The sequence below is a fragment of the Lynx rufus genome, unplaced genomic scaffold, assembly GCF_022079265.1.
Source record: "Lynx rufus isolate CCGP_SWC_20201006 ecotype Redwood Valley unplaced genomic scaffold, mLynRuf1.p SCAF_11, whole genome shotgun sequence".
NCBI lineage: Eukaryota > Metazoa > Chordata > Mammalia > Carnivora > Felidae > Lynx > Lynx rufus.
The window spans coordinates 26,528,199-26,551,978 of record NW_025814825.1 but is presented as its reverse complement, the minus strand read 5'-3'; the positions used below and the strand labels follow the sequence as shown (position 1 = coordinate 26,551,978).

The following is a 23,780-nucleotide window of genomic DNA, read 5'->3' as shown; positions in this document are numbered from 1 at the left end:
TATTGTAACATGGTTTAATATTCTAAAAAATTAGAAATACAGTTGACTCTTGGGGTGCCTGGGGTGGCTCAGCCCATGTCAGGCTCCGTGCTGAGTGTGGAGCTTAAGATTCTCTCTCCCTCTGCCCCTCTCCCCCACTTGCATGCTCGTTCTCTCTCTAAAAAAAAAAAAGAAAAGAAAAGAAATACAGCTGACCTTCAAACAAAGAAGAGGTTAGGGGCATCAACTCCCACACAGTCAAAATTCTGACCATAACTTTTAATGCCCCAAAGACTTAACTGATAGCTATTGTTGAGCTGAAGCCTTACCAATAACATAAACAGGTGATTAAAACCTACTGGTAGGTATAAAAACAGGTGATAAAATACCTACTGGTATGTAGTATGTACTATATACTGTATCCTTAGAATCAGTAGGTTAGAGAAAAGAAAATGTTATTAAGAAAATCCTAAAAAAGATAAAATACATTTACAGTACTACATTGCATTTGTTGAAAAAAATCTGCATGGGCATGCCTGGGTGGCTCAGTTGGGTAAGTGTCGACTCTTGGTTTCGGCCCAGGTCAGGATGAATCCCACATTGGGCTCTGTGCTGACAGCATGGAGTCTGCTTGGGATTCTCTCTCTCCCTCTCTCTCTACCCACCACCCCGTCCCACCCCCCACCCTACCCCTGCTAACATGTGTATGAGTTTTCTCTCACTCTCAAAATAAATAGACAATTTTTTAATCTGCATATAAGTGGACCTGCATAGCTAAAACTTGTTTTGTTCAAGGTCAACTATACTCAGAAAGTCTAATTTTAGGGGAAGGGTTAAATACAGAGTGGTATATTCGTCATATTGTGCAATCATTACAAATGATGTTATGAAGGTTATGAATAATGCTATGTGAAAAAGCAGATTACTAGTTTAAGTTTACAGTATAAGCATAATTATTTACCTAAAACAAACAAACCAACAAAACACCAAATAATCAAAATTTAGAGAAAAACTCAATCTAAAAAGAAAGACACCAAAATACCAAGTGTGGTTGATTTGAGCCATGGGTAACCCTTCCTTCCTAACTTCCTACATTGTCCAAGTTTTCTTTACTGAGTATATCTTACTGTTAATATATTTCTTGAAAACTCAAAAAAATAAAAGGTTCAATTGTTTTTTAAGGTTGAATTTTTCTCTCCAAAATTGTCATTAACTCCTACTTGCCACCACTTGCCTTTGAGCTAAAGTTCTAATATGACAAAAGGAACAATATGAGGCAAATCAGCCTAGTGGTTAAAAAGATTTTAAAAAATTGTGGCATGTGATTTCTTTTGAATATTATCTATTATTTTGTGAGAGGCAGAGATAGTTATACATCTAAAGAAATCCTGTTTTCTGCTGGGAGAACTGTTCTTGGTTTGTATAGTGAAATCATACATACCAATTATTTCTTTTTTTAATTTATTTTCTTTCTTTTTTTAATTGAAGTATAATTAACATACAGTATTATACTAGCTTCAGATGTACAATACAATGATTCAACAATTCTATCTGTACATTACTCAGTGCTTATCAAGGTCAGTGCTCAAGAGCACACCAATATTCTTAGGGCTGCGCAAAAACACCATGCATCATGCTTCTAAGTATTCCTTGCCCCGAGGAAGTCTGAAAGCATATTTTAAATATGCCAAAAATTGGGCGCTTGGGTAGCTCAGTCGGTTAAGCACCCGACTTCGGCTCGGGTCATGATCTCGTGGTTTGTGAGTTCCAGCCCCACGTCGAGCTCTGTGCTGGCAGCTCAGAGCCTGGAGCCTGCTTCAGATTCTGTGTCTCCCTCTCTGACCCATCCCCTGCTTGTACTCTGTGTGTGTGTCTCTCTCTCTCTCAAATAGGGATAAACATTAAAAAAAAAATTTTTTTTAATATGCCAAAGATCAACGTAAAACCTTTGGCTTCAAGAAAGGCATTTTGGGAGAGGTAAAATTTTGAGAGTATTATTTTGCAACTTTATAATTTGACACATTTTCTAATTTTAAAAATAGACATTTAATGTGTAGCATTTCAGGTTATACTTTTTAACTTAAATATGACTTAAATACTGCTGCAATAGTATTAAATTTTTAAGTCATGAAGAAGATCATTAATCATCCTTACTGCTAGTCCCTCCTTTTGGGACTCGGAATTTTTTACATACCCCTTCAAGCTGGCATCAGGTTTTCCAAAGGACTGATGACCTATGATTTCTCACCCCAATTTGGACTCAGAATTATCTCTACCTACCTACCCACCCCTTAGAGAGAAGTTTGTCCTGGTGAAAAGATCACGCGACCACCAATCGCTTTTGCCCTGCCATGCTCCTTACCAGGGCTAGGCCTTGCCAAAGAAGAAAACACCTCCATGCTAGGGTTCTTCATGACATGCTGAGCAAAGGCCACAGATTGCTAAACATTACTAAGCAGACCTGAAAATAATGAAGTCATCCAGTTTTGTGCATAACCAGTATCTCAGTCTGTCAGCATAAATACATTTTCCCACAAAATCAATAAAAATTTTGAGACCAGCTAAGACTACCATGTTTTTCATCATTACCACAATCATCCAAACCTAAGCCCCTCCAATTTAATTCCTCTTTGTTGCTGCACTCTGATCTCATTTCTGGTGTGTACTCCCCCTCCTCGACTAGCGCACATGTGCAATAGCTATATTTCCTGATAACCCTTTAAATGTTCCACTGTAAACAAATACCCTAAACCTTGAACCAATTTGAATAACATTCCAGCAGTCTTTCTGTCTAAACTAAAATCTGAATGCAAGCTATTCTTTCTCCTGCTCAGCCAAGGTGAGGCATGGAGGTCATTCTTTATTCACCAATGCAGTTCTTTACCCTCATATAAAAGTACCTCTGTAGAGGTTTATGTCCTGTTCCTGCCTTTCTCTCCTTGTTTCTGTCATCGACTGACCTCTTGGTCACTCTCCCACGTTCACTAAAGACTTTGGAACAAAGTTCATAATCTTCCCAACCCTTGTCCTAGAACCATTCTGAGCAACTTACTTCCTCTGTAGCTGACTCCTGTTAACACCCTAGCTTTACAGTTCCCTTATCTGTTCAACCCCCATAACCTTCACTTTCTCTCTACTTCAGAAATCTGCTCCATAACCAGCTCTTGCAGTCAGTCATAACCAGCAACTGCTCCTCCTATTTAATCTGAAATTTAACTTAATCTTAAATTCCAATATCCAGTCTCGACACTTCATATCCCAGCTGCTTTCCGGTTTCAAAAGTTACCCCCTATTCAGCTTAGCCTCAATGGCCCATTGCTTTAAACCCTATCACTGCTGAAATCTCTTGCCTCCCTTTCTGCCACACTGGCCCATTAGACGGGGACTTGTTCAACTTGTCTGCTCACTCAGGTTGCTGAGCCCTGACATGGGGGGAGAAGATCACTCATACAACTATATACACCAGAGCCATGAAATATGTGTCATTACAATTCGTCTAAGTAATCCATTCCATTAGCCCTCTCATTTCCACCAATGGCCTTCTGAAAATGCTCCCTTCTCCTCAAACTCTCCCCTACAATCACTATTTTCTTACTCGATAAACTCAGCTAATGACTTTAACCTCCCCACACTTTACTGAGAAAATTAATCAAGTGTAAGGAGGCCCCAAATCCCTCACCTACCACCCAAACACTTTTCTTCCTCAACACCATCTCTCCTTCCGCTACTCCTATGTCAGTAGAAACTATACTCCTACTCCTACTCCAGCCCTATATCTTCCCTCCATTCCCGCTAATCCTGAGGATAACATTCAGTCTCACATACTTCCTTTTTCCTGTATCAACTTCTCCCTTTCTGCCAACTTCTGTGTAGTGCATAACCATGTTGAAGTCACTCTCATCTTGATACAGCATGCCCTCTACCTACTATCCTTCAAGTTTTTTTTAAAAGAATGTCTGCACTTACTGTCTCCACCTTCTCGCAACCTTTCACCCTTCATCATCAGCAATCTGGCATTTATCTCCACCACAGACGCTCCATCGATGCTCTTCTAAAGACCATCAATCAGCTCCTTGTTTGCTCAGTCCTTATGTCCGTTGACCTATTTGAGACATTTGACACTGCTGACCACTGTTCCTTAAGACTTCTCAGTTTTCATTTGACAACCGGAAACCTACTTTATGACCAGAACTGGGGATAAAATGAGGAACATGACAGAGTTAAGCCCTCAAGGAGCTTAGAGTCAAGTGGGGAAACTTCTATGATAACTCGTACTCTTCTTTCAGCCTTGCAGATCACTCCTTCCTTTTTCTACTCGGTGCTCAGAGACTGACGTTCCCTCAGGACTCCTTCCTTTGCTCTTCTCACTTCCATTCTGGGATTACCATGTTCACACTGCCTACTCACTGATGACGACCAAATATATATCTCTAGTTTAGAATTCTATCCTGAATTGTGGACTCACTCATTCTATGAAAAGATATTGGTACATCAATATCTATCTTGAGAGTACATAAGTTTTTAATTTTGATAAAGACAAATTTATCTACTTTTTGTGCTTCTGGTGTCATATTTAAGTGTTTTTTTAAGTTTCTTTATTTTGAGAAAGAGTGCACGTGCCTAAGCCAGGGAGGGGTGGAGAGAGAGGGAGAGAGAGATTCTCAAGCAGGCTCCACACTATCAGCACAGAGCCCGATGCCGGGCTCAGTTCCATGAACCATGAGATCATGACCTGAGCTGAAATCAGGAGTTGGATGCTTAACCCACTGAGCCACCCAGGCATCCCTGGTGTCATATTTAAGAAACTGTTGCCTAATATAAGATGAAGAATATTTACACTTACATTTTTTCTAAGAGTTTTATAGTTTTGGCTCTTACATTTAGGTCCTTAGTCCAATGAAACCACAATTCTTGAAAGTTAAGAATTTCACGTGCAAGATCTAAGGGTTTTTTTAAATTCTAAATTAAAAAAAATTTTTTTTATGTTTTATTTTATATTTGAGAGAGACAGAGACAGAGCGCATGCAAGGGAGGGGCAGAGAGATGGAGACAGATTCTGAAGCAGGCTCCAGGCTCCAAGCTGTCAGCACCGAGCCCAACGTGGGGCTCAAACTCACAAGCAGTGAGATCATGACCTGAGCTGAAGTTGGATGCTTAACTAACTGAGCCACCCAGATGCCCCAGGGTTTTTTTAAGTTCTAAAACCCTGACTTTCAGCACCACAGACCAAAGCAAGAAAAACTTTCCTGGTAGAGTTTATACTGTAAACTACAGCATAGAGGAAGTAGGAGGTGCTGGCGTAAATGCAATTCTCCCACAACAATTGAGAGGACATAAAAACCTGAAGGAGGAGTATGGAGAGAAAGCGGAGCTAGAAAATAGTTAAAAATTTGGAATTTTTCCTATCCCATCTGCGACTATGTCTTGGGGCGAGAAAGGGTGAGAAAATGTTTGTGGGTAAGGACTCAGAAGATAACTGTCTTTCCCTTTTGCAAGTTATGGTCCAGGGAACTGTATGTCTTTTAGCAAAAACCTTGCACCTGCCACTATATTAATGTGGTAGGTCAGTAACAGCCAAGGACATGCTCATACTATATTCCTGAAAAGCTGCCTCAAAGACCCAAGCACACCAGCATGCTGTAGAAACCATTAAGAAGTTTGTTTGGGGCCACTGGGCCCAAAAGAGCCCGGAATTAGGGTGGGTCCAGCACACACAGACCTGCTGACCAGAGGTCAGTAGTAGCAGGGACATCAGCTTCAGACACAGCACAGCAGGCAGTGCCAATCAAGACTAAGCCAGCCAAGGTACAGCTCAGCAATGGCCAAAGTCAGAAAATGGCACAAAGATGAGATGCCCCCTCCTCAATGCCAGGAAAAATTATAAAGCTTCTCTACCAATAGCCCCAACCCAGAAGAAAAAAAGGAGAGCTATGTGGAAAACTGAATCCTTGTAGAATGAAGCACAAAAAAATAAAAAGCTGAAAACACAAAAAGAGTAGGTAAGAAACACAGAAGATAAAGTGAAGGAGGACAGAATGGGGTAGAGACAGTATTTGAAGAAGTAACAGTTGAAAATGTTCTAGAACCTAAAGGGGACCCTGGGTGGCTCGGTCAGTTAAGTGTCTGACTTCGGCTCAGGTCATGATCTCACGGTTCGGTTTCTGAGTTTGAGCCCTGCGTTGGGCTCTGTGCTGACAACTCAGAGCCTGGAGCCTGCTTCTGATTGTCTCCCTCTCTCTCTGCCCTTCCCCCACTTGTGCTCTGGCTCTCTCTCTCAAAAATAAACATTAAAAAAGAAAAAGAAAAAAGAAAAGAAAATGTTCTAGAACCTGAAAAGATTTGCATCTCCAGATTCAAAAATCGCAAAGACAAATATACAACAGAAGATATCAGTAAAGCCAATAAACTAGTCAAATGAAGAGACACACTGTCTGGTGAGCTGCCTCCCTAATCTCTTGCCATTTCTTCTTCTGCCTCTCCCTCCCTCCCCAACAGACCTACACATACACACACTCTAGCCACAATGAACCAAGGTGCAGTTACCTAACGCATATCATTTTGATCAGGCTTTTTTGGTTTAAAAAGACATTTCGACCAGCTCTGTAAGTGGGGAGGATATTATTAAGAGACACATGGATTAGAAATAAAACTAAAATTGGAAAGCCATCCTTCTGACCAAGTCACACCACAGGTTTCTGGCCAGCATTTAAACTGGACATGGTTGGGTATCTGCCCAAAAGGCGGTCAGTCATCTGTAAGCTGAGGAACAGGATGAAGGTCACAGGGTACCAAACGTGACCATCAGAAAGAGCTTTGCTAAGAACACAGATCACGAATAAGATCAATAGTACAGCTCCAAGTAATTCAGCAAAAAGCATTGTCAATATGAAAAAAAATTGTCAATATGACAATTTGGCTAACATGACAATTAAAAAAAAAAATCAATCTGTACCAATGCTAATTTCTTAATTTTGATAAATGTATTCTGGCTATATAAGATGTTATCATTAGGGGAAAATGGGTGAAGGGAACTCTGCAGTATCTTTGCACCTCTTCTATATATCTAAAATTATTTCTAAAGAAAACTTATTTCAGAACAAATTATTATTAGCATAATCACTTCAAAATAAAAATAAAATTTAAGAAGTGGAAAAAATGAATATATCTAGTCATTGTTTTTTCAACTGTTAGTATCTTAAAATATATCCTGGAGTGCTTGTGCCTAGATACCGATTTTTAAGCATTCTTCTTTCCTATTTCAGAATTTTCAGGTCTTAATCTACTCTGTAAAATTCAAATTCAGCGGTGCCTGGATGGCTCAGTTGGTTAAGTGTCTGACTTCGGCTCAGGTCACGATCTCTCACGATTTGTGAGTTTGAGCCCCGCATCAGGCTCTGTGCTGACAGCTCAGAGCCTGGAGCCTGTTTCAGATTCTGTGTTTCCCTCTCTCTCAGCCCTTCCCCCCATTCACCTTGTCTCTTTCTCAAAAATAAACATTAAAAATTTTTTAAGTATATAGATCTAAAAATAATAATAATAAATAAAATAAAATAAAATTCAAATTCAGAGTCAGGCTGGGGGATTGGTGGGGGCCAGGGGTAAAAACAGAAGAAAAAATAAATAAAAAATCAAATTCAGTTTTTGCCAGTTATTACTATTTTAACTAATAACTATAGAGAAAAATTAGGAAGATTTAAGTGTTTCATCATGAGAACCAATATGAGAAAAAGTGACTTGGATTAGAAATGACATGAGTCTGCAGAAATAGGTTAGGAATAAATGTAACTATCCCTTGTTGTCCCATCTGTTATGTTTCTGAGTTCAGACAGCAGATCTTGGATCAGCGAGGAATGCCTGTAGTTGAAAACGCACAGTCATTGCAGACTGATGGGGCAGTCTTCCTATTATTTTCATAGGCACACTTTTAAATTTTTCTCTAAGAAAGTGTTAAAATAAATGACAACCATAAGAGGTAAGGAACTGGACTTTCTCAAGGTTCAGGTCTTTTAGTTTTTTGCTTTTTTTTTTTCAATTTAATTTTTTTCTAGTTACTTTCAAGCCAAGTGTGATTATTTCTCTCATGTTTCCTTCACTTTTTTTGGTGTTTGTATTGCATAAGAAAAGAGGCATGGCAATATGAAATTACACAAGATAGTCAAAGTCTGTCATTCTTTAGAATACTTATTAAAATACACCAAACAATTGTTATTCAAAAATAATTCCATTTTATATCTGACCTAGAAAAAAACACATGAAGGTATGGATAAATACCTGCTTTCAAAAGAGCTTTTCAACACAACTTCCCTTGCTCTTGAAGTCCTGACACCTCTCCTGTCTCTGTATCAGCACTTTCGCACTGATACACTGCTACACGCTGATACTTCATTTTTTTTAATTTTATTCATTTGCTTTGAGAGAGAGAGAGAGGGAGGAGCAGAGAGAGAAGGAGACAGAATCCCAAGCAGGCTTCATGCTGTCAGCGCAGAGCCCGATGACAGGCTTTGAATTCACAAACCGTGAGATCAGGACCCGAGCTGAAGTCGGACGCTTTACCAACTGAGCCACTCAGGAGCACCAATACTTAATTTGTTTTTAAGTCTATTTATTTTTTTTGAAAGAGAAAGAGAGCACGGGAGGGATAGAGAGAGAGGGAGAGACAGAATCCCAAGCAGGCTTCATGCTGTCAGCGTAGAGCCCAACCTGGGTCTTGATCCCACAAATGGTGAAATCATGACTTGAGCCAAAATTGAGTCGAACGCTTAACAGACTGAGCTACCCAGTCACCCCAACACTTAATTTCTTTTTAAACAGCTGGCCAGAACTTCCACTGTGGGTGGCTGGTGATATCAATTTCTAGAATCTAGAAACCTTTGTGTTTCATTGGTTTTATGTGGCCCTCCAGGAATACAATGATAAAGATTCTGTCTCTGACAAGAAAATTGTGGAGGACAAATATATGTAAAGGGCATCTTTACATATCTGCCCCAAGTATCTTCAAAATAGTCTTATCCCAAACTGTGTTTCTGATAGTATGTCCTATAACATAGAGGCTCCAATGAAATGGTCACTTCCGCCCTTAGCACAACAAAAGAACTTCCAGTTTCAACATAAAGGCCAGATTAGCCCTCCTGTTGACTTAAGCCACTTGCCTGTGTGTTACACCATTGACAAAAATTGCTGGTAGCAGCTTAATTTGAAGAGCTCATGAAATCATCTGAGCATTTTATATTTCATTATATTTCCCATATTGTCCCCCAGAAGCTGAGGATGGGTTTCTGTTCTGTTCTCTTATCTGGCAACACAGTAAATATTGCCTTATAAGTGTCAATGGCAAAAAAAAAAAAAAAAAAAAATTGAGGCATAATGTTAAAACTATAATCATTATATAAAATCTCAAAGGGAACTAGACTCAGCAAATGTCTCAATGTAGAGAACATGAAACATAATGATAGTTTTCAAAGGGAACTAGAATCTGTAGATTTCTCAATGTAGAGACATGAAACCACAAGCATAATTCCCAGTATTATATTTAAGAATGTTTAACCCCTCTGAAACTGTGTTTAAATTCTAAGGAAATATATTATCACAGTAAGAACACAGAGCGGGCGAGCTATTTTCTGAAGCAAATACAGCAAACACTGCTGGTTGCCAACCTCACAATTATTCCTCCTGACACCTCTTTCTTCCTTGCTGGCAGTGCCTATCTGTACCTTAGAAGTTCAAAGTGTCAGAAAGCCCTACTTCTGGCTTCCTTCACAGCAAGGGCATGGCATATAACCCATTCCTAGCTACTGAGGCCCGCCTGAAAGAGCTGAAGCTGGCTGGCAGGCTTTTGGAAAATATTTTCTTTTTCATGTTTATTTATTTTTGAGAGAGAGTGCATGAGCAGGAGAGGGGCAGAAAGAGAGAGAAGGACAGAGGATCCAAAGAGGGTTCTGTGCTGGCAGCACAGAGCCAGATGCAGGACTTGAACTCATGAATCATGAGATTATGACCTGAGCCAGACGCTCAACTGACAGAGCCACCCAGGCACCCCTGGAAAAGATGTTTTTTTTTTTTTTAATGTTTGTTTTGAGAGAGAGAGAGAGAGAGAGAGAGAAGAGGAAGGAGCAGAGAGAGAGGGAGACACAGAATTGTAAGCAGGCTCCAGTATCTGAGATGTCAGCACAGAGCCTGATGCGGGACTCAAACCCACCAACTGTGGGATCATGACCTGAGCTGAAGTCAGATGCTCAACTGACTGAGCCACCCAGGTGCCCCAAGATTTTCTGTTACCAACAAAGAAATATGTATGGGAGGAAACTGCTGTTCCTACATAGCATAGTGCTATGCTCTACATAGCACTTAGTTGTTAACTTGATGTGACCCCTGGAACTGATGTAGCAAACTTACAACCATGAAGAAAGAGACCACCAACTTGCTGAATGTAACACAGAAAAGCTCTTGGTTCCCTGATAGAATCACTGAGCCCTATACCAATAACCTACGGGAATAGCCTTGCCCCCAGGCTTCTTGTTAGATTATAGTTATCTCATTTAGTTTGCAGCTTCAGTCTAAGGCACTTTTATTTGGATAACGTCCCAACTAATACAGCTAGCAAATATCTTGTTCACTTCAAGGCCAGGAAGTTAGGCCACTGCTACTTAGCTGACCCCAACCATTACCAGTGTCTCTTCCTGGATCCATACTGCCTCATTCATGTTTTTCTTTTCTACCTTTCAATAAGAGCAGACTCAGTGCCATTACACTCATAGCTATGCTTCACAATAAAGTCTGTTTCTTCCGTAACTCTTCCATGATAGTCAATGAGAAGGTACTTTTTGCTTCTCTGACCTGCTTTTCAGTTATGTCTGCTTTTAACAGCATCACAGACATGTCTCAATTTTTAGTAAAAATTTTTACACTTTTTTCCTTACTATTCTAACTCCAATCCCATAGTAAGATCACAAGTGATCTAAAATTTCCAAAATGGAAATGCAAAACCTAGAATAAAGATTTGCTTTTATAATGGGTCATCTACATAGATCAATAAATAGAGCTGAGGGGTGAGGCACCCTTTTAACATACAAGGGAAACAAAAGATCTCAATTTAAAAACAAAGAAAAGACAGAGACATAATGAATTACGTACAGGTGAGTTCAGAATCCCTTCTTAGTACAGTTAATTTTTAAGAGACCTATTTGTTTCTTGCATACTATGCTTAAAGAGATAAAGTTCCTACAATGAGTTTTTATGTTTACCCACAACATGGAAAGAGCTCTTAAGCAAGAGTTGATAAAAACCTTTGTTGAATATTATTCACCTTAACCAAACTAGACAAGTAGATATAAGTGACATTTAATTTATTAGGAAAAAAGTTTTTGTAAGAGGAAAAAAGACTACAAACTCAGATCCTTTTCTTGGATTTTGTTTACTGTTTTTTGCTTACTAAAAAAACATGCTCACTAAAGGGGAAAAATGAAAATGACAAACTTTTCTGAAAATCAATTAGAAACACAAAAGCAAGTATCAGAAAAAATTTTCCTGAAAATTATAGCACAATGGCTTGAAAAACAATCCATGATGCACCCAAATTACCAATATTGGGGAAAAAAAAAAAAAAACAGAATTAGAGAATACTAATTTTCAACCAAATTGATGCTTAAGCCAAACTGTTATTATGATCAAACTGCTTTCACCCAGAGTGTATGCTACCCTATATTCTCAAATCATTGTCTCATTTACCTTCAGGCCTTTGCATTTGGTGTTCCCATAACACAAGGTTCTCTTCTCTCCTCACACTCAACTGGCTGATTAATGAAGTACTAATAAGCACTTGTGTAAAACCTCTTGAAATATAGGGCGCCTGGCTGGATCAGTCACTAGAGTATGCAACCCTTGATTTCACGGTCATGAGTTCAAGCTCCATGCTGGGCATAGAGCTTACTTTAAAATAAAGTAAAAATAAAAATAAAATAAAATAAAATAAGGTACAGTAAAGTAAAATAAAATAAAATAGGAGTGCCTGAGTGGCTCAGTTGGTTAAGTGTCTGACTCCAGATTTCAGCTCAGGTCATGATCTCAGTTCATGAGCCCACATTGGGCTCTGCACTGACAGTGTGGAAACTGCTTGGGATTCTCTCTCTCCCTCTCTCTTTGCCCCTCCTACACATGCAGTGCACTCCCTACCCCTCAAAATAAATAAACATTTAAAAAATAAAATAAAATGTTGTCACAAAATAATCTTAAAAAAAACTATTAAAATTAGAAAGATAGTGACCTAATAAAAGAAACATCAAATTCTTTAGTTCCTTGTTTAGAAGCTCTCATTTAAGCTTTTTTTTTAAGTTGTATTTATTTATTTTGAGAGAGAGAGAGAGAGAGAGCAAGTAGGGGAGAGGCAGAGAGAGAGGGAGAGAGAGAGAATCCCAAGCAGGCTACTCACCACCAGCACAGAGCCCAATGCACGGCTTGAACTCACGAACTGTGAGATCATGACCTGAGCCGAATCAAGAGTCAGACGTTTAACTGAGCTACCCAGGCACCCCTAGAAACTCTTGTTTAAAAAATCAAATATTTGACTTGTCTACTTATGTCAAATGAGAAGTGAACAACTTCATAGGAAAACAAAATTCTGATGGCTATTAAATTCTTCCTAAGTTCAAAATCACTGCTCATACTCAGGAAGATAAAGTCATCCTGAGAGAAAAAAGTCTGAAAACAGATGTTCTATGTAATAGGTTATTCATGGTTGCACTGCTGTGACTTCAAGGTACATGCCCATCAATGAGAGACTAGCAAAAATAACTATGGCATGTACATACAACGAAATACTGGGCAGTAAAAGAAAAATGCCCATCAAAGAGAGACTAGCAAAAATAACTATGGCATGTACATACAATGAAATACTGGGCAGTAAAAGAAAAATAAGCAGCAATTAGGCAGTGAAATAAAATACATCTATTGGAAAAGAAGTAAAACTATCACCCTTCACAGATGAGCTTGTAAGTAGAAAATCCTAAGAAATCCACTAAAGTAACTAATCATAAGTAATAAATGAGCTCAGTAAGGTGAAAGCATAAAAGATCAATATACAATAATCGGGGCACCTGGGTGGTTCAGTCAGTTATGTGTCCAACTCTTGGTTTCAGCTTAGGTCACAATCTCACAGTTGTTGAGATTGATCCCGGTGTTGGGCTCTGCACTGACAATGCTGGAGATTCTCTCTCTCTCTCTCTCTCTCTCTCTCTCTCTCTCCCTCCCTCTCTCTCTCAAAGTAAATAAATAAGCTTTAAAAATAAAAATATATAATAATCAATTATATTTCTATAACGTGAAGTGAACAACCTGAAAATGAAGAAAACAATTTGAGTTACAATAGCATCTAAAAGAATAAAAGGCTTAGTGATAAACTTAACAAAGGAAGTACAGAACTTCTACTCTGGAAAGACAAAACACTGCTGAGAGCAATTTTCAAAGACCTAAGCAAATGAAAAAACATCTCATGTTCATGAAGCCCAGATGGGATATTGTTAAAATGGTACAACTCCCAGGGCGCCTGGGTGGCTCAGTCAGTTAAGCGTCCGACTTCAGCTCAGGTCATGATCTCACGGTCCGTGAGTTTGAGCCCCACGTCAGGCTCTGCGCTGACAGCTCAGAGCCTGGAGCCTGCTTCAGATTCTGTGTCTCCCTCTCTCTCTGACCCTCCCCCATTCATGCTCTGTCTCTCTCTGTCTCAAAAATAAATAAACATTAAAAACAATTTTTTTTTTTTAAAAAATGGTACAACTCCCCAAACAGATCTACAGATTCAACACAATCTCAATCAAAATTCCAGCTGGAGTCTGTGCAGAAACTGATCACTTGATCCTAAAATTCATATGAAAATTCAAGGCACCCAGAAGAATCAATCTTGAAAAAGAACAAAGTGAGAGGACTCACACTTCCCAATTTCAAAATTTACTACAAAGCTACAGTAATCAAGATAGTGTGGTACTAGTGTAAAAAAAGACATATGGGCAAGTAAAAATGAACTGAAGAGTCCAGAAATAAATCCTCACATTTAGGTCAATTAATTTTTGATAGAGTGTGCAGACAATTAAATGGGGGAAAGAAACAACCTTTTGAACAAATGGATATCCACCAACAGAAGAATGAAATTGGATTCCTTCCTCATTCCATGTACAAAAATCAACTCAAAGTCCATTTTGAGACCAAAATGTAAAAGAATTAAATGTAAAAAGACCTAATGTAAAAGCTAACACTATAAAACTCTTACAAGAAAACATAGGTGTAAATCTTCATGACCTCCAATTAGACAATGACTTCTTAGACATGACACCAAAAGCACAAGCAATAAAAGATAACATTTATAAATTGAACATCATCAAAGTTAAAAATGTTTGTGCTTCAAAGGACACCACCAAAGATGTGGAAAGGCAACAACAGAACAGTAGCAAACGCCTCCGAATCAGGCATCTTATAAAGGATTGGTATCTAGAATATATAAAGAACTGTTACAACTCAACAATAAAAAAGACAAATAATCCAGTTAAAAAATATGAAAAGGAGGAAGGCCTGGTGGCTGTCGGTTAAGTAACCAGGTCTACTCAGGTCATGACATGAGTTCAAGCCCCACCTCGGGCTCTGCACTGACAGCTGTGAGCCTGTTGGGGATTCTCTCTCCCTCTCTGCCTCTCCCTGGCTCTCTCAGGCATGAGTGCTCGGCCTCACTCTCCCTCTCTGTCTCTCTCAAAACAAATAAACTTAAAAAAAAAAAATAGGAAAAGGAAATGAACAGACATTTCTCCAAGAAAAGATATGCAAATGACCAATGAGCAGGTGAAAAGATGTTCAACATCATTACCCATCAAGGAATTGCAAATCAAAACCAAAATGAGCTACCACTTAACACCAGATAGTAACAAGTGTTGCGGAGGATGCAGAGAAATTGAAACCCTAATATACAGCTAGTAAGAAAGAAAATGGTGCAGCTGCTGTGGAAAACAGCTTGGCAGTTTCTCAAGGTTAAGAAAGCTTTTTTTCCCCCAAAGGTTAACAGCAATTCCACTTCTAGGTATATACCCAAGAGTTCAGAAAACCTATGTCCAAACAAAAACTTGTACAAGAATGTTCATAAGAGCATGATTCACAATAGCTAAAATGTCCATGATGAATGGATTTAAAAATGTGATACAGTAACACAATACATACTATTTAGCCATAAATATGAAATGCTGATACATGCTACAACATAGATGAATCTTTAAAACACTGTTCTAAGTGAAAGAAGCCAATCACAGAGGGCCACATATTGTATCATTCTGTTTAAATGAAATGTCAAGAAGAGACAAAGAGAGACACGGTAGAAAGTATGCATTTTTTCAAATCATTTTTTTAAAGATTATGTTGTTCATTTATTTATATGCTATATCTTTCTAAATCCTAAAACTCTTCTTCTGAAATATTTTTAAAAGCACTTTCAAACACAAAAGCATGCAATGATCAAAGAGAAATAACCTGCAATTTTAAAACGGCTAAGGAAAACTCATAAATGTCAAAGGCAGAACATGGATTTGTCTTTGTTGAAGGTTATCAAGTGACCAAAATTCCCTTCAAGTTAAATTCTGGCCTCCTTTTGAAATGGAAATTACTAATAATAAAACTTTAATTTACAAAATAACTGCATATTTTATAAAGGCAATCATCAATGTAATATATGGAATTGTTCAATCACTATATCATACACCTAAAACAAATAAAATACTGTATGTTAACTATACTGGAATTTTAAATAAAATAAAATAAGAAAAAATCATCAATGTAAAGCTGAAACTTACTAGGCTTTATATCACAGTAGTTTAAATGCAACAAATACTTAAACTATTTGTTGGACAGTAGCAATAGAATAACTTTGGAGTCGAATACACAGGTTTGATTCCCAGACTGCTATTTACCTGCAAGGTGACCATCAACAATGTATTTGGCCTCTCTGAGCCTCAGTTCCCCGTTCTGTTAAATCAGGAATTACAATACCTACTTTAGTTTAAATTTTTTTTTCAACGTTTATTTATTTTTTTGGGACAGAGAGAGACAGAGCATGAACGGGGGAGGGGCAGAGAGAGAGGGAGACACAGAATCAGAAACAGGCTCCAGGCTCCGAACCATCAGCCCAGAGCCTGACGCGGGGCTCGAACTCACGGACCGCGAGATCGTGACGTGGCTGAAGTCGGACGCTTAACCGACTGCGCCACCCAGGCGCCCCAACAATACCTACTTTAGTTTAAAGAGAAATACTCCCAACTACTTACTAAATGGGGGAAAGGAAAGTAGTGTTTGGAAAATATCACTCTTTTACCTATACCATTTGAATTTTCTGTATGATTTGAATTTTTTTTACAACTTATAATTTTAAAACACAATGGAAAATTTAAAAATGAAAGCATCCACTTTATAGGGTACTTATGGAACCATTTTGTAAGATATTTATACATAGGAGGCTCTCAAACATAATTTCCTCACTACTTCCATAGCCTTTCCAACTTTTGAATTCAGGTGAATACAACTTGGAAGAAGTTAAACATTTATTTTTCAGAAGGCTATGGCTATCAAGAAAGAGATAAACAGGGTAATAAAACTAAGCTTTCAAACCACTTTCCTCAAAACATACCAAAGAATTTAATCTGAAGAGAAAAAAATGTCCACATATTTACTGATGTTAATCACTTTATTCTAAAATTTTAGGATTTGGGGTTTGGTTTTCATGGCGGTTTTTTGCAATGTAAAATGATAATACCATCAAGTGAAAAGGAAATCTGGTACCTTGATTTTTTTTTTTTTTTTACCAACAAGACAAATTCAGGATTCAGTTCAGAGAGTATTTTTCACTGAAAAACAACATACAAATATAAATAATGATACATTTATCTAGCAAACAAGATAAAGTATCAGCTGCATCTTCTTTGAGAGCACACTGAGATAGATGAATATAATCTAACGATCTAGGTTGTTGCTTTATACTTTGTGGTATATTGTAAGAATTAAGGACATTCTTTTCCATATTCTAATAGATGCATAAAGTGAATGTCAGGAAGTTGTTTTGCAGATCAAAAAGGTGCCATTTCAAACCACCAAAGTACACTGGAGCCACTAAAGTTGGTACTGTGGCCTTTGTTTGGTAGCTTTTCAGAAGACTGAGTCATAGGACTTACATGCGTCTTACCTACCCATAGGAGCCTATAACTTTAGCATGGCTCATCACATATGTGTAAGTACAAAATTAACCCTCATGTAGCTTAAAGTTTACAAATCCTATTCTGGACCACTTAACACATATATTACTGAGAACTTCCTGGAGTATTATCATTCCATTTCTATAGTGCCTTTTTGTTTTTAAACTATTTCAAGAACATACTTTTGAAAAGGGGAAACACGGTCAGTAAATGTTACAAAGAAACAATGATTCACATAACTTGACATTAATGAATGGCTGCCATGGAGCAAAATTAAAAACTTAGTTTTTTGACTAAGGCCAGTGGGTAAGGGATTCCCCAGCTCCCAGGCTTTTTCCTTTCCTGAAAGCCACCTCAAAAATCCTACTCCGGATGACATTAAGTCCTTCGCAGTCCCCGCAGTCAGAGCCAAGCCCACAGCCCGGCTTTCAACCGCCGCTCCCGGGTCGCGGAGCCCAGCCCCGCAGGAACACCAGAGGGCAGGCCAGAGAGTGCAGGGCGGCCACCCGGCCTGAGGGAGTGCGGGCGGAAAGGAGGGACACCCGTGACTCACCAGGCCCAGCCCGCCGCCAGACCGCACGCCTCCACACACCCCACCCCTCCCCCCGGCGCGGCCCAGCCTGTCAGCGCCCCCCAGAGGCAGACAGGCCCCTTCCTGGGGCAGCCCCCTCCCGGAACGTGCCCACTCCCCACGAAGGCCCGCTCCCCTGGACGCGGTGGGGGCGCGCACTGACCTGAGACACCGCCTCCCTGCAGATCCGGCAGCCGGTGGGTCCCTCGCCCCGCCCCCAGGCCGGCGCGAGCATGCGCACTGGGCCCGCCCGCGCGCCTGCGCGCCCCCGAGCGCCCCTGCAAGGCACGCGCCGCCGCCTGGGAGGCCGGGCGAGGCCGCAGCAGAGGCGGAGGCCCGGCTCCCTGGGCGGCGCGCACCTCCCGCCCCCCGCCCTGCCATTCACTGGCGACTTGGGCCCGCGGCCCCCAAAGTCCGTCCTCCCCGTTAGGCGGCGGGCGCCGGAGGGGAGGGGACAGCCCAGGGGGCAGGAAGCTGCAGCTTAAAAGGGCAGCTCGCGCCGGGCCCTTCCTCCCTCTCTTCGTCCCCGGGCCTCCGAGAGCGCCTCTGCTCCGCGGCCTCCGCCCCGCCGCCATGTACCGCTGCCTGGGCGAAGCGCTGCTGCTGTCCCGCGCCGGGCCCGCCGCCCTGGGCTCCGCGGCGGCCGACTCGGTCGCGCTGCTGGGCCGGGCCCGCGGGCAGCCCGCCGCCGCCGCCGCCGCCGCCGCAGCCCCGCAGCCGGGGCTCGCGCCGACCGCTCGGCGACACTACAGCGAGGCGGCGGCCGACCGCGAGGACGACCCCAACTTCTTCAAGATGGTGGAGGGCTTCTTCGACCGCGGCGCCAGCATCGTGGAGGACAAGCTGGTGGAGGACCTCAAGACCCGGGAGAGCGAGGAGCAGAAGCGGAACCGGGTGCGCGGCATCCTGCGGATCATCAAGCCCTGCAACCATGTGCTGAGCTTGTCCTTCCCCATCCGACGCGACGACGGCTCCTGGGAGGTCATCGAAGGCTACCGAGCCCAGCACAGCCAGCACCGCACGCCCTGCAAGGGAGGTGAGCGCCGGCCGAGCCCCTCGCGCCCTTCCCCGCCGCCCTGCCTGGCGGGGGATCTGGCCCCCTCCCACGCTTCCCCCCCCCCCCCCCGCCGCCCCCTGCAGCAGGCGTGTCAGTCTCGCGCGGGTGGTGGGTTTTCCTCCCGAAATCCGCCACGTAGTGGTCCTGTCTTCCTCCCCCGTGAGCCATCATCCCGGGTTCCTGAAAGTGTGAACACTGTATGCTGAATAGATGCTGCACCGCTCTCCTTTTGATCTTAGTGTAGGTGACACCAGGGTGGATCCTGACGAAGTGCACTTCTAGAAATGGGAATGACCGGCCCATCTGATTGTGCTCTGCAAGTTTTTGTGAGCATCTATGACTCACCGAACGAAAACTATGAGATAGTTATTTCCAGCTCTTTTTTTCCCCCACTCATTTTTACATCAGTGGCAAATGATACAGGAACTTACAAAGTGAATTGTCTTGTGGATTTGAAATCCAGACAGTTTTACTAACCAAACGATTTTACTAATTACACCATTGGCTTTTTAAGTTGTTTTTCTACCCTGACAGCCTCAGTTTTGCGCGCGCGCGTGCACACACACACACACACACACACACACACAAAGTAATACAGGAGCAACGTAACATCTCCGACAAATAAACACCGGGCGCCCTGACAGTAAATCTTAAAGGGTGTAGAATGCAGGACAGCCCGCCAGCCAATGGAATGAAATAGCCCTGGGGGTGTGGACTGGTCCTGGCTAGCACCAGATTTGAGCTTGGGTAAAAGATAAAGTACTGAAGGAAAGGAGTTGAATCGGTTACAATTTGATAGTCACCAAGTTATCCCGTAGTTTAAATTTTCGAATATGTGTAGATTTGGCCTCTGCAGTCAGATTGCTTCCTTTGGGCCAATAAAAACTTTCAAACATTTCTCCTCAATACATCTTTAAAGATGTATAAATGTAACCTTAAAAAAAAAAAAAGGTAAAACCACTTCTTTTCTATTAAAAAAAAATGATGTTTAATAAAGGCCCCAAGGAGGTGAAGTCTTGCTTGAGGTTGCTTGGCTAATAACCACAGAGAGGATGTTGGGCTGGACCCTTTGTCTCCATAAGCCTGTCACAGTGTTTTATTACACTAGCTGACTTGTAATGATAATTTTTAGAAATCTCTCTACTAGAAGAATTTGAACTCTGCTGGCATTCCCAGCCTGGGAACAAAGGTTGCCTGAAACTGTTTAATGATTTACTTGTTAAATTTGCATTAGCCCCACCCTCTTCTAGGACATACCTTTAGAGCTTAATTATCCTCTAGCTCTGTTTCCTCTTCTCAAACTAATGTTTGAACCACTTTGACCTCTAATTTCCCTTTGCAGCTCCAAAATTACATAAAAGGTACACAGTCAGTCTCCTACATCACCTTCCTTCTTCCTACCACTCCCTTATTCTCTAAACCAAGAATACAAGTTTAGACTCCCAAGAAAAGCAAACAAGGATGACGGAGGAAGAGAGGTTAGCAAATACTAAACTGCAATGTGTCTTTCAAATGGACGTCTAGTTAATATTACTATCCTGCTGGCAGTATTTTCCAGTCCCTTAAAAGATACACAAATAAACCATTATGTAAATTTCCGGCAGGATCTAATTTAGTTTCCCTGAAGTTCTTTACATTCCTGTTCTTTATATGCCAAGCCCTCTCCTATCTTTATAAATCACAACTCCACAAACCCACTGAAGCAGCTAAAATTACCATAGTTTGTCAGTCCTTATCCTCTTGTTTCCACGGCAGTTTCGTACCAAATTATTGAACCTAGCAACAAATCACATCAGCCCTCTTGAGACACTGTTATTGTAGCACTTGCTTGCACTGGAAGTGTAATTTACAGTTCTCTCTTCAGTTTATCCCATTTACCAGAAGGCATATACTAAAAGCACTATTAACTCCCAGCATATAAACATGGAGAAACCTATTTGCAACTAATGATTAATAACAGGCATTGAAAGATAACAGGACGTGTAAGAAAATTGGCCACTATAAAGTGATAAATATTATCTTAAGGAATTTGAAAGACATCATGGAGATGAGATTGGGAGGATTAGATAGCCCTGAAAGCCCTTAAAAATATTTTAGTGTGCTTAACATAATGAACAGTGTGCTAAATAGGTGATCATCAAAATTTGAACATGCTTTCCTTTCGTAACACTCCAGGATCTTTCTCCCCATTGCCACCTTCATCTCATTGCAGAGAATACATATTCTAAGAGCACTTTATTTTTGGTAGTTTTTGTCTCCAATTAAACGTGAAAGCTTTATTTTGTTTTGCTTTGCTTGTAAGAAAGTTGTTGACCTCCTTGGTTGTATTGTGGTCTTAGAAATACAGAATACGTTAGGTGATTGAAATTTTTAAGGATGCTTCGAATAATCCCTGTGACTTCAGTAAATCTTTCCCTTTTAAGCATACTTTAACACACTCGCTCTCACCTCCTCAACTGCCTTCTCTACCATAGTTCTTCTCAAAAACAAACAAAAACCCAAAAAAGCCTTGTCTGCTCCTCTTCATACTTTTCATAACCCTCAGTTTTCTGCATCTCATCTTTCCTGGACCTTCTACCTGAGTTTTCAGAAATAAAATTTTCAAGGTTGAAAGTAACAATCTAATTATAATCTGTGTAAGGGAAACAGGTGGTTTTCAGACCTGGGGTGGCTGATGTGTACTTTCTTCCAAGTAAATATTTAATAATACATTTTAGTTTTTTTGCTTCTTTTCCCACAAAGCATATTTAACTGAAACCATCAGATTGGTACCTATTAAGGATTTGCAAAAGAGTATGCTATAGGCTTTGAAGAGAAGTTTTAAGAGCAGTCTTAATATTTTCAGCAAAGATGAATAGTGTGGGAATTTCTGCTTTGAGAAGACTTTTTCAAAGTTTCTTACATGTTTGAAAACATTATCAGTGATTGTTCCTGTTATCTTTCTCAGAATAAATTCTGTATATTTTTGTCCATGCTTCTGCCCATGTACCTTTTTAGAAAGGAAGTTTATCATTTAAAAGTCAGTTTTGAGGGAGAAGTACAGATTGGTAACAGCAATTCATTGATATAGGAGCAATTTAGCTTTCTCTCCCAACTTGTCCTCCCCCACCTCTTTTCGTCATATTAAAACTATTAAGCCAAAATTCTGTTACTGATTTTTCCTTCTATCATAGAACTTTCTAAAGTTATCATTATTGAAATGAAGTTGATTGACTGTAAATGGAATGCCCTGATATACTGACCCTGAATCTTTTGTTTAACTGTAAATATCAGTATCAAAAAAAAAAAAGTATAAACTGTGTTAACCCATTGACTTGTTTTTTAAGAGCCAAAATGCAGGGGCGCCTGGGTGGCGCAGTCGGTTAAGCGTCTGACTTCAGCCAGGTCACGATCTCGCGGTCCGTGAGTTCGAGCCCCGCGTCGGGCTCTGGGCTGATGGCTGAGAGCCTGGAGCCTGTTTCCGGTTCTGTGTCTCCCTCTCTCTCTGCCCCTCCCCCGTTCATGCTCTGTCTCTCTCTGTCCCAAAAATAAATAAACGTTGAAAAAAAAAATTAAAAAAAAAGAGCCAAAATGCAAAAAAAAAAAAAAAAGAAAAGAAAACAGTGGGAGGTAGACATGCTTTGTTCTTGTCTCTGGGGGACTGGATGCAGGGGTGGAGGGCAGGGGAGGCAACAGGATTGGAGTCTGTGTAGTATTAGTCCACTCGTCCTCTGGAATATAATTGTCTGATGATGATGGTACTTTGGGGCAACACTACAGAAAGTACTTTTACTGTTTTAAAAGGACACATCCTCTGTCTTCACTGAAAAAAAAAAAAACGTTTCTGACTTATTTCTGCTGGGTTGAATTGACAACCATCAAAACTTGGGTAACTTTGTTTTTTTGTTTTTATTTTTTTACAATTTTTCTAATGTACATTTATTTTTGAGAGCAAGAGACAGAGTGCGAACAGGGGAGGGGCAGAGAGAGAGAGAGAGACACAGAATCCGAAGCAGGCTCCAGGCTCCGAGCTGTCAGCACAGAGCCCAGTGTGGGGCTCAGACCTTCAAACCGTGAGATCATGACCTGAGCCGAGGTTGGATGCTTAACCTACTGAGCCACCCAGGCACCCCAAAGCTTGGTTAACTTTGAATAGATTCTCACACTTTCTAACATTCTCAGAGTGTGACTGTGTGTCTGCATCTACTTCCACAAGATAAAATGTAGCCTTTGTAGATTAAATTTAGGATTTAATGCATTCTGAAAATTCATTTAAAAGACAAGTAATTGTATGGGGTGCCTAGGTGGCTCAGTTGGCAAGGTGTCCGACTTCGGCTCAAGTGACTTTGGCTCAGGTCGTGCTTTCACGGCTCATGGGTTCAAGCCCCGTGTCAGGCTGTGTGCTGACAGTTCAGAGCCTGGAGCCTGCTTCAGATTCTGTGTCTCCCTCTCTCTCTCTCTGCCCCTACCCCTCTCGCATGCACGCATTCTCTCTCCCACTCTCAAAAATGAATAAACGTTTTAAAAAAAAAAATTTTTTTAAGGTAATTGTAATGTGTTCTTCTCCCTAGCCCTCATCCCTAAGGTTTTTGTTGGTGGTGCCACTGCTGTTGTTTTTAATACTTTTTAATTAAATCCAGAACTGTTTTGCCATGATAAAGGCCTTTTAATGTCATGGAAGCCAAATAGCTCAAAGCCTCTAAACTGCTCCCCTCTCACAAATATACTAGAGAACGAAGAGATCGCCATTCAGTCTTGCTGTCATTTGGTGTGAATCCACGTAGCTGGTTTGCTTTGGCATTCAGAACCCCATACGCAGGAACACAGACGCTGCCCACTGCCCACTCATTATGCAGAGTACACATTGCAGGAATTGGGGCATCAAAAATTGGAGGACAAGCACCAGTATGTTAAACCCCAATAAAACTTGCAGTGTTTAAATTTTAAGCATAAGAAATAAGAATTAAACATGAACTTTCTGGCT

General features: G+C 40.7%; 2 protein-coding genes across 4 annotated transcripts in view; one reads left to right on the top strand and one right to left on the bottom strand.

Moving 5' to 3' along the window:
- Window positions 1-17,984, bottom strand: part of SHLD2 (shieldin complex subunit 2) — an 83,364-nt gene extending 65,380 nt beyond the window's left edge. Inside the window, exon 1 of one of the 3 annotated variants that reach the window (XM_047073068.1) lies at window positions 17,924-17,984. Coding sequence is in view for 2 of the 3 variants with exons in the window: in XM_047073072.1 (XP_046929028.1) it covers window positions 3,946-3,982 (37 nt within the window). In the remaining variant the exon portion in view is untranslated. Of the gene's footprint in view, window positions 1-3,945; window positions 4,455-17,923 lie in introns of those variants that run through there. The other 2 variants (XM_047073072.1, XM_047073069.1) reach the window with 2 other exon arrangements.
- Window positions 17,985-18,095: 111 nt separating this feature from the next.
- The window catches only part of GLUD1 (glutamate dehydrogenase 1), a 38,193-nt gene continuing 32,508 nt past the window's right edge, over window positions 18,096-23,780 (top strand). Inside the window, exon 1 of the mRNA XM_047073074.1 lies at window positions 18,096-18,796. Within this exon, the coding sequence (XP_046929030.1) occupies window positions 18,334-18,796 (463 nt within the window). The 5' untranslated portion in view covers window positions 18,096-18,333. The remainder of the gene's footprint in view (window positions 18,797-23,780) is intronic.